This window comes from Oncorhynchus keta, chromosome 10, assembly GCF_023373465.1.
Source record: "Oncorhynchus keta strain PuntledgeMale-10-30-2019 chromosome 10, Oket_V2, whole genome shotgun sequence".
Taxonomy (NCBI): domain Eukaryota; kingdom Metazoa; phylum Chordata; class Actinopteri; order Salmoniformes; family Salmonidae; genus Oncorhynchus; species Oncorhynchus keta.
This window is the reverse complement of record NC_068430.1, coordinates 6,392,695-6,402,694: the sequence shown is the minus strand read 5'-3', so window position 1 is coordinate 6,402,694 and position 10,000 is coordinate 6,392,695. Positions and strand designations below refer to the sequence as shown.

Sequence of the window (10,000 nt, the reverse complement as noted above, 5' to 3'; positions counted from 1 at the left end):
GGGGATAGGTACAGGCTGGGGGATAGGAACAGGCTGGGGGATAGGAACAGGCTGGGGGATAGGTACAGGCTGGGGGATAGGAACAGGCTGGGGGGATAGGAACAGGCTGGGGGGGATAGGTACAGGCTGGGGGGGATAGGTACAGGCTGGGGGGTAGGATAGGTACAGGCTGGGGGATAGGTACAGGCTGGGGGGTAGGTACAGGCTGGGGGATAGGTACAGGCTGGGGGGTAGGTACAGGCTGGGGGGTAGGTACAGGCTGGGGGTAGGTACAGGGAAGAGTGAACACCTGTAGGATCCTGTCATATGGTTTCAGGCCTGCGCGGTCTGCTGGGGGGGGTAGGAACAGGAAGAGTGAACACCTGTAGGATCCTGTCATATGGTTTCAGGCCTGCGCTGGGGGATAGGTCTGCTGGGGGGGTAGGTACAGGAAGAGTGAACACCTGTAGGATCCTGTCATATGGTTTCAGGCCTGCGCGGTCTGCTGGGGGGGGGGGTAGGTACAGGAAGAGTGAACACCTGTAGGATCCTGTCATATGGTTTCAGGCCTGCGCGGTCTGCTGGGGGGGGGGTAGGTACAGGAAGAGTGAACACCTGTAGGATCCTGTCATATGGTTTCAGGCCTGCGCGGTCTGCTGGGGGGGTAGGAACAGGAAGAGCTGAACACCTGTAGGATCCTGTCATATGGTTTCAGGCCTGCGATAGGTCTGCTGGGGGGGGTAGGTACAGGAAGAGTGAACACCTGTAGGATCCTGTCATATGGTTTCAGGCCTGCGCGGTCTGCTGGGGGGGGGTAGGTACAGGAAGAGTGAACACCTGTAGGATCCTGTCATATGGTTTCAGGCCTGCGAACAGGCTGGGGGGGGATAGGTCTGCTGGGGGGTAGGTACAGGAAGAGTGAACACCTGTAGGATCCTGTCATATGGTTTCAGGCCTGCGCGGTCTGCTGGGCCCTCCGGACGGATCATGTTGACGAAAACACCTTTCTCCAGGAACCCGTCGGAGACGCTGAAGCCGAAGTCATCGCTCTCTGGATCCTTCATCACCGTCACCTGGGGAATTACAACCTGTTAGTTCATTTAACCTGTTAGTTTAGAGCTGTGAACACATAGTTACAACCTGTTAGTTCATTTAACCTGTTAGTTTAGAGCTGTGAACACATAGTTACAACCTGTTAGTTAATTTAACCTGTTAGTTAATTTAACCTGTTAGTTAATTTAACCTGTTAGTTCATTTAACCTGTTAGTTAATTTAACCTTTAACCAGTTAGTTAATTTAACCTGTTAGTTTAGAGCTGTGAACACATAGTTACAACCTGTTAGTTCATTTAACCTGTTAGTTAATTTAACCTGTTAGTTTAGAGCTGTGAACACATAGTTACAACCTGTTAGTTAATTTAACCTGTTAGTTAATTTAACCTGTTAGTTCATTTAACCTGTTAGTTAATTTAACCTGTTAGTTCATTTACCCTGTTAGTTTAGAGCTGTGAACACATAGTTACAACCAGTTAGTTAATTTAACCTGTTAGTTAATTTAACCTGTTAGTTCATTTAACCTGTTAGTTAATTTAACCTGTTAGTTCATTTAACCTGTTAGTTTAGAGCTGTGAACACATAGTTACAACCAGTTAGTTAATTTAACCTGTTAGTTAATTTAACCTGTTCGTTTAGTGCTGTGAACACATAGTTACAACCTGTTAGTTAATTTAACCTGTTAGTTTAATTTACCCTGTTAGTTAATTTAACCTGTTAGTTTAGAGCTGTGAACACATAGTTACAACATGTTAGTTAATTTAACCTGTTAGTTAATTTAACCTGTTAGTTTAGTGCTGTGAACACATAGTTACAACCTGTTAGTTAATTTAACCTGTTAGTTAATTTAACCTGTTAGTTAATTTAACCTGTTAGTTCATTTAACCTGTTAGTTCATTTAACCTGTTAGTTTAAGCTTTAACCAGTTACCTGTTAGTTAATTTAACCTGTTAGTTTAGAGCTGTGAACACATAGTTACAACCTGTTAGTTAATTTAACCTGTTAGTTAATTTAACCTGTTAGTTTAGAGCTGTGAACACATAGTTACAACCTGTTAGTTCATTTAACCTGTTAGTTTAGAGCTGTGAACACATAGTTACAACCTGTTAGTTAATTTAACCTGTTAGTTAATTTAACCTGTTAGTTAATTTAACCTGTTAGTTCATTTAACCTGTTAGTTCATTTAACCTGTTAGTTTAGAGCTGTGAACACATAGTTACAACCAGTTAGTTAATTTAACCTGTTAGTTAATTTAACCTGTTAGTTTAGAGCTGTGAACACATAGTTACAACCAGTTAGTTAATTTAACCTGTTAGTTCATTTAACCTGTTAGTTTAGTGCTGTGAACACATAGTTACAACCTGTTAGTTCATTTAACCTGTTAGTTAATTTAACCTGTTAGTTCATTTAACCTGTTAGTTCATTTAACCTGTTAGTTTAGAGCTGTGAACACATAGTTACAATCTGTTAGTTCATTTAACCTGTTAGTTAATTTAACCTGTTAGTTCATTTAACCTGTTAGTTTAGTTAGCTTGAACACATAGTTACAACCAGTTAGTTCATTTAACCTGTTAGTTAATTTAACCTGTTAGTTAATTTAACCTGTTAGTTTAGAGCTGTGAACACATAGTTACAACCTGTTAGTTAATTTAACCTGTTAGTTTAGTGCTGTGAACACATAGTTACAACCTGTTAGTTCATTTAACCTGTTAGTTAATTTAACCTGTTAGTTTAGTGCTGTGAACACATAGTTACAACCTGTTAGTTCATTTAACCTGTTAGTTAATTTAACCTGTTAGTTTAGTGCTGTGAACACATAGTTACAACCTGTTAGTTAATTTAACCTGTTAGTTTAGAGCTGTGAACACATAGTTACAACCTGTTAGTTAATTTAACCTGTTAGTTAATTTAACCTGTTAGTTCATTTAACCTGTTAGTTTAGAGCTGTGAACACATAGTTACAACCTGTTAGTTAATTTAACCTGTTAGTTAATTTAACCTGTTAGTTTAGAGCTGTGAACACATAGTTACAACCTGTTAGTTCATTTAACCTGTTTAGTTAATTTAACCTGTTAGTTAATTTAACCTGTTAGTTTAGAGCTGTGAACACATAGTTACAACCTGTTAGTTAATTTAACCTGTTAGTTAATTTAACCTGTTAGTTCATTTAACCTGTTAGTTCATTTAACCTGTTAGTTTAGAGCTGTGAACACATAGTTACAATCTGTTAGTTCATTTAACCTGTTAGTTAATTTAACCTGTTAGTTCATTTAACCTGTTAGTTCATTTAACCTGTTAGTTTAGAGCTGTGAACACATAGTTACAACCTGTTAGTTAATTTAACCTGTTAGTTAATTTAACCTGTTAGTTTAGAGCTGTGAACACATAGTTAACCTGTTAGTTAATTTAATTTAACCTGTTAGTTAATTTAACCTGTTAGTTCATTTAACCTGTTAGTTAATTTAACCTGTTAGTTTAGAGCTGTGAACACATAGTTACAACCTGTTAGTTAATTTAACCTGTTAGTTAATTTAACCTGTTAGTTTAGAGCTGTGAACACATAGTTACAACCAGTTAGTTAATTTAACCTGTTAGTTAATTTAACCTGTTAGTTAATTTAACCTGTTAGTTTAGAGCTGTGAACACATAGTTACAACCAGTTAGTTAATTTAACCTGTTAGTTAATTTAACTTGTTAGTTTAGTGCTGTGAACACATAGTTTCAAGGCTACATATGTAGCTTCAAGACAATTCTTAGGATTCAGACCTTGGTAGTGGTATATTGGCTAGACCACAATCCCCAGTTACTACCATAAACAGAACAGTAAACAAGTAGTTGTGTGTCATATATTGTTTGATATACACAGCTGGATTGCTGTTTCGGCCAATCAGCATCCAGGACCCAAACTACCCGGTTTATAATAAGGCCCGAGGGGGTGTGGTATATGGCCAATGTACCACGACTAAGGGCTGTTCTCACGTGCGGCGCAATGCAGAGTTCCTGGATACAGCCCTTAGCCGTGGTATATTGGCCATATACCACAAACCCCCCGAGGTGACTTATTGCTATTATAAACTGGTCACCAACGCTATTAGAGCAGTAAAAATAAATGCTTTGTCATACCCGTGGTATACGCTCTGGTGTACCACGGCTGTCAGCCAATCAGCATTCAGGGCTCGAACCAACCAGGTTATAATATGCTGTATCATTTCATTTACAGTTAGTTAATTTAGCTGACAGACACTCTTAGTGAAGACTTCATTTACAGTCATTTAGCCGACGCACGGTACAATACGTGGATTCAAGGTGCAATAGCCTGATGATCACTGCAAGTAAAACCTTCCTCGGTAATACCCGCCATGAGAAAAGTTACAGCAGGCAGGTTGGTCTGACACGGGAGAGCATGGTACACGAGCCGATCAATCAATAAGAGTGTTGTTGCTCAATAATGCATGTATTGATCTATTATTGATTACAGTGGTGTGTTACACTGTCTAGACCTCAACAGAACACGGGGGTCAGGTTCCAGTGGTGCCGGGCTCTCCAACTCTGTTCCTAGAGAGTTAACCTCCTGTAGGTTTTAACTCCAACCCTGTTCCTGGAGAGCTAACCTCCTGTAGGTTTTAACTCCAACCCTGTTCCTGGAGAGATACCCTCCTGTAGGTTTTAACTCCAACTCTGTTCCTGGAGAGCTAACCTCCTGTAGGTTTTAACTCCAACCCTGTTCCTGGAGAGATACCCTCCTGTAGGTTTTAACTCCAACCCTGTTCCTGGAGAGCTAACTTCCTGTAGGTTTTAACTCCAACCCTGTTCCTGGAGAGAAAACTTCCTGTAGGTTTTAACTCCAACTCTGTTCCTAGAGAGATACCCTCCTGTAGGTTTTAACTCCAACCCTGTTCCTGGAGAGTTAACTTCCTGTAGGTTTTAACTCCAACCCTGTTCCTGGAGAGCTAACTTCCTGTAGGTTTTAACTCCAACTCTGTTCCTAGAGAGTTAACCTCCTGTAGGTTTTAACTCCAACCCTGTTCCTGGAGAGATACCCTCCTGTAGGTTTTAACTCCAACCCTGTTCCTGGAGAGTTAACCTCCTGTAGGTTTTAACTCCAACCCTGTTCCTGGAGAGATACCCTCCTGTAGGTTTTAACTCCAACCCTGTTCCTGGAGAGTGTAGGTTTTAACTCCAACCCTGTTCCTGGAGAGCTACCCTCCTGTAGGTTTTCACTCCAACCCTGTTCCTGGAGAGATACTCTCCTGTAGGTTTTCACTACAACCCTGTTCCTGGAGAGACACCCTCCTGTAGGTTTTAACTCCAACCCTGTTCCTGAGAGAGATACCCTCCTGGAGGTTTTAACTCCAACCCTGTTCCTGGAGAGTGTAGGTTTTAACTCCAACCCTGTTCCTGGAGAGCTACCCTCCTGTAGGTTTTCACTCCAACCCTGTTCCTGGAGAGATACCCTCCTGTAGGTTTTCACTCCAACCCTGTTCCTGGAGAGATACCCTCTCCTGTAGAGCTACCCTCCTTTTCACTCCAACCCTGTTCCTGGAGAGACACCCTCCTGTAGGTTTTAACTCCAACCCTGTTCCTGGAGAGATACTCTCCTGTAGGTTTTCACTACAACCCTGTTCCTGGAGAGACACCCTCCTGTAGGTTTTAACTCCAACCCTGTTCCTGGAGAGATTCCCTCCTGTAGGTTTTAACTTAAACTTTGTTCCAGGAGAGCCACTCTACAGTAGGTTTCCACTCCAAACCTTTTGTAGTTAAAACCTACAGGAGGATAGCTCTCACTGGTGGGTATGGCAGTCACCTTGTGTAGCTCCAGAGGGGTAGGGGAGAGGATCTCCTGCATCTCTTCCTTGATCCTACGAGACTCCCAGGTCTTCTCAGACACCCGGAGTGTGTTCTTTGCCCTGGCCTCGTGATGCAGCTGGGTTCTGGCCTCGTGATGCAGCAGTTGGGCCTCCGGGTGCAGATGGTCCTCCGGAGGCAGGTGGGCCCCCTGGTGGAGGTGGGCCTCCTGGTGCAGGTGGGTCTTGGCATCGTGGTGCTGGAGGGATCTCCTCCGCAGAGGGCTGATACGGGGCTGGCAGACGGGGTCTCCAGGGTGGGGGAGGCCATGGGACTTGTTACCATCCACCCCAATACTGATGGCACTGCCCGTCATAATAGATGCCTACAGAGAGAGTAGAGTATAGAGTAGAGAAGAATAGAGTAGAGTAGATTAATATATATATAAAATATATAAGTATATAAATTAAAATGTGTCGATCAATATGTCAACTTTGTCACAGGCCTAACAACATCCGTGCCAATATATCCTCCAAACACCGGCTTCTCTGGCATTATCACAAGTAGAGTAAAGAGTAGAGAGTAGAGAGTAGAGTAAAAAGTAGAGTAATGAGTAAAGAGTAAACAGTAGACAGTAGAGAGTAGAGTAAAGAGTAGAGTAAAGCGTAGAGTAGAGTAAAGAGTAAAGTAGAGTAGAGTATAGTAAAGAGTAAAGTAGAGTAGAGTAGAGTATAGTAAAGAGTAGAGTAGAGAAGAGTAGAGAAGAGTAAAGAGTCAAGTAGAGTAGAGTAGAGTATAGTAAAGAGTAGAGTAAATAGTAAAGTAGAGTAGAGTAGAGTAGAGTATAGTAAAGATTAGAGTAGAGTAAAGAGTAGAGTAGAGAAGAGTAAAGAGTCAAGTAGAGTAGAGTAGAGTATAGTAAAGAGTAGAGTACAGTAGAGTAAAGAGTAGAGTAGAGTATAGTAAAGAGTAGAGTAGAGTATAGTAAAGAGTAGAGTAGAGAAGAGTAAAGAGTCAAGTAGAGTAAAGAGTAAAGAGTAGAGTAAAATAATGAGTAGAGTAAAGTGAAGAGTAGAGTAGAGTAAAGAGGTTAGTATAGCAAAGAGTAGATTAAAGAGTAGAGCAAAGTGTAGAGTAGAGTAGAGTATAGTAGAGTAAAGAGTAGAGCAGAGTAGAGGAAATAGTAGAGTAGAGCAAAAAGTAGAGTAGAGTATAGTAGAGTATGGTATAGTATAGTATAGTATAGTATAGTATAGCATAGTATAGTATAGTATAGTATAGTAGAGTATAGTAGGGTAGAGTATAGTAGAGTATAGTATAGTAGAGTATAGTATATTAGTAGTTTAGTAGAGTATATTAGAGTAGAGCAAAAAGTAGAGTAGAGCAAAAAGTAGAGTAGAGTAGAGTAGAGTATAGTAGAGTAGAGTAGAGTAGAGTATAGTAGAGTAGAGTAGAGTATATTAGAGTAGAGTAGAGTATAGTATATTAGAGTAGAGTATAGTATATTAGAGTAGAGTATAGTAGAGTAGAGTATAGTAGAGTAGAGTATATTAGAGTAGAGTAGAGTATAGTATAGTAGAGTAGAGTAGAGTATAGTAGAGTAGAGTAGAGTAGAGTAGAGTAGAGTATATTAGAGTAGAGTATAGTATAGTAGAGTAGAGTAGAGTAAAGTATATTAGAGTAGAGTAGAGTATAGTAGAGTAGAGTAGAGTAGAGTAGAGTAGAGTATATTAGAGTAGAGTAGAGTAGAGTATAGTATAATAGAGTAGAGTAGAGTATAGTATATTAGAGTAGAGTAGAGTAGAGTATAGTATAGTATAGTAGAGTATAGTAGAGTAGAGTAGAGTATAGTATAGTAGAGTAGAGTATAGTACAGTAGAGTATATTAGAGTAGAGTATAGTAGAGTAGAGTATAGTAGAGTAGAGTATAGTAGAGTAGAGTATAGTATAGTCGAGTAGAGTATATTAGAGTAGAGTATAGTAGAGTAGAGTATATTAGAGTAGAGTATAGTAGAGTAGAGTATAGTAGAGTATAGTATAGTAGAGTAGAGTATAGTAGAGTAGAGTATAGTAGAGTAGAGTATAGTAGAGTAGAGTATAGTATAGTAGAGTAGAGTATATTATATTAGAGTAGAGTAGAGTAGAGTAGAGTATAGTAGAGTAGAGTAGAGTAGAGTATATTAGAGTAGAGTAGAGTATAGTAGAGTATAGTATATTAGAGTAGAGTATAGTAGAGTAGAGTATAGTAGAGTAGAGTATAGTAGAGTAGAGTATAGTATAGTCGAGTAGAGTATATTAGAGTAGAGTATAGTAGAGTAGAGTATATTAGAGTAGAGTATAGTAGAGTAGAGTATAGTAGAGTATAGTATAGTAGAGTAGAGTATAGTAGAGTAGAGTATAGTAGAGTAGAGTATAGTATAGTAGAGTAGAGTATATTATATTAGAGTAGAGTAGAGTATAGTAGAGTAGAGTAGAGTAGAGTAGAGTAGAGTAGAGTATAGTAGAGTAGAGTAGAGTAGAGTTTATTGGAGTAGAGTAGAGTATAGTAGAGTATAGTATATTAGAGTAGAGTAGAGTAGAGTATAGTAGAGTAGAGTAGAGTAGAGTAGAGTATATTATATTAGAGTAGAGTAGAGTATAGTATAGTATAGTAGAGTAGAGTAGAGTATAGTAGAGTAGAGTAGAGTAGAGTAGAGTAGAGTATATTAGAGTAGAGTATAGTATAGTAGAGTAGAGTATAGTATATTAGAGTAGAGTATAGTATAGTAGAGTAGAGTAGAGTATAGTATATTAGAGTAGAGTAGAGTATAGTATAATAGAGTAGAGTAGAGTATAGTATATTAGAGTAGAGTAGAGTATAGTATAGTATAGTAGAGTAGAGTAGAGTAGAGTAGAGTATAGTATAGTATAGTAGAGTATAGTACAGTAGAGTATATTAGAGTAGAGTATAGTAGAGTAGAGTATAGTAGAGTATAGTATAGTATAGTAGAGTATAGTATAGTAGAGTACTTCCGGCGCCGACTGAGATGGCCGCCTCGCTTCGCGTTCCTAGGAAACTATGCAGTTTTTTGTTTTTTTACGTGTTATTTCTTACATTAGTACCCCAGGTCATCTTAGGTTTCATTACATACAGTCGAGAAGAACTACTGAATATAAGATCAGCGTCAACTCACCATCAGTACGACCAAGAATATGTTTTCCGCGACGCGGATCCTGTGTTCTGCCTTACAAACAGGACAACGGAATGGATCGCATGCAGCGACCCAAGGAAACGACTACGAAAAAGAGGGAAACGCGGCGGTGTTCTGGTCAGACTCCGAAAAAGGGCACATCGCGCACCACTTCCCAGTATTCTTCTTGCCAATGTCCAGTCTCTCGACAACAAGGTTGATGAAATCCGAGCAAGGGTGGCATTCCAGAGGGACATCAGAGACTGTAACGTTCTTTGCTTTACGGAAACATGGCTCACTGGGAAGACGCTATCCAGGGCGGTGCAGCCAACGGGTTTCTCCACGCATCGCGCGGACAGAAACAAACATCTCTCTGGTAAGAAGAGTGGCGGGGGCGTATGCCTCATGACTAACGGGACATGGTGTGATGAAGGAAACATACAGGAACTCAAATCCTTCTGTTCACCTGATTTAGAATTCCTCACAATCAAATGTAGACCGCATTATCTTCCAAGAGAATTCTCTTCGATTATAATCACAGCCGTATATATCCCCCAAGCAGACACATCGATGGCTCTGAACGAACTTTATTTAACTCTTTGCAAACTGGAAAACATTTATCCGGAGGCTGCATTCATTGTAGCTGGGGATTTTAACAAAGCCAATCTGAAAACAAGACTCCCTAAATTTTATCAGCATATCGATTGCGCAACCAGGGGTGGTAAAACCTTGGATCATTGTTACTCTAACTTCCGCGACGCATATAAGGCCCTGCCCCGCCCCCTTTCGGAAAAGCTGACCACGACTCCATTTTGCTGATCCCTGCCTACAGGCAGAAATTAAAACAAGAGGCTCCCACGCTGAGGTCTGTCCAACGCTGGTCAGACCAAGCTGACTCTACACTCCAAGACTGCTTCCATCACATGGACTGGGACATGTTTCGTATTGCGTCAGATGGGAATATTGACGAATACGCTGATTCGGTGTGCGAGTTCATTAGAACGTGCGTCGAAG

At 40.3% G+C, this 10,000-nt stretch overlaps 1 protein-coding gene and 1 long non-coding RNA gene across 2 annotated transcripts in view; both read right to left on the bottom strand.

The window, feature by feature from the left end:
- The window catches only part of LOC118378225 (glutamate receptor-interacting protein 2-like), a 185,390-nt gene that overhangs the window by 14,583 nt on the left and 160,807 nt on the right, over nucleotides 1–10,000 (bottom strand). The window contains exons 22-23 of the mRNA XM_052528611.1: nucleotides 5,836–6,201; nucleotides 906–1,052 (exon numbers count right to left, since the gene is read on the bottom strand). Of these exons, the coding sequence (XP_052384571.1) occupies nucleotides 906–1,052; nucleotides 5,836–6,201 (513 nt within the window). The remainder of the gene's footprint in view (nucleotides 1–905; nucleotides 1,053–5,835; nucleotides 6,202–10,000) is intronic.
- On the bottom strand, nucleotides 2,850–3,540 carry LOC127932052 (uncharacterized). Its single transcript, XR_008143725.1, has 3 exons — nucleotides 3,482–3,540; nucleotides 3,118–3,203; nucleotides 2,850–2,944 (listed from the first exon to the last, which is right to left on the bottom strand). It is a non-coding gene; the product is annotated as an uncharacterized LOC127932052 (long non-coding RNA).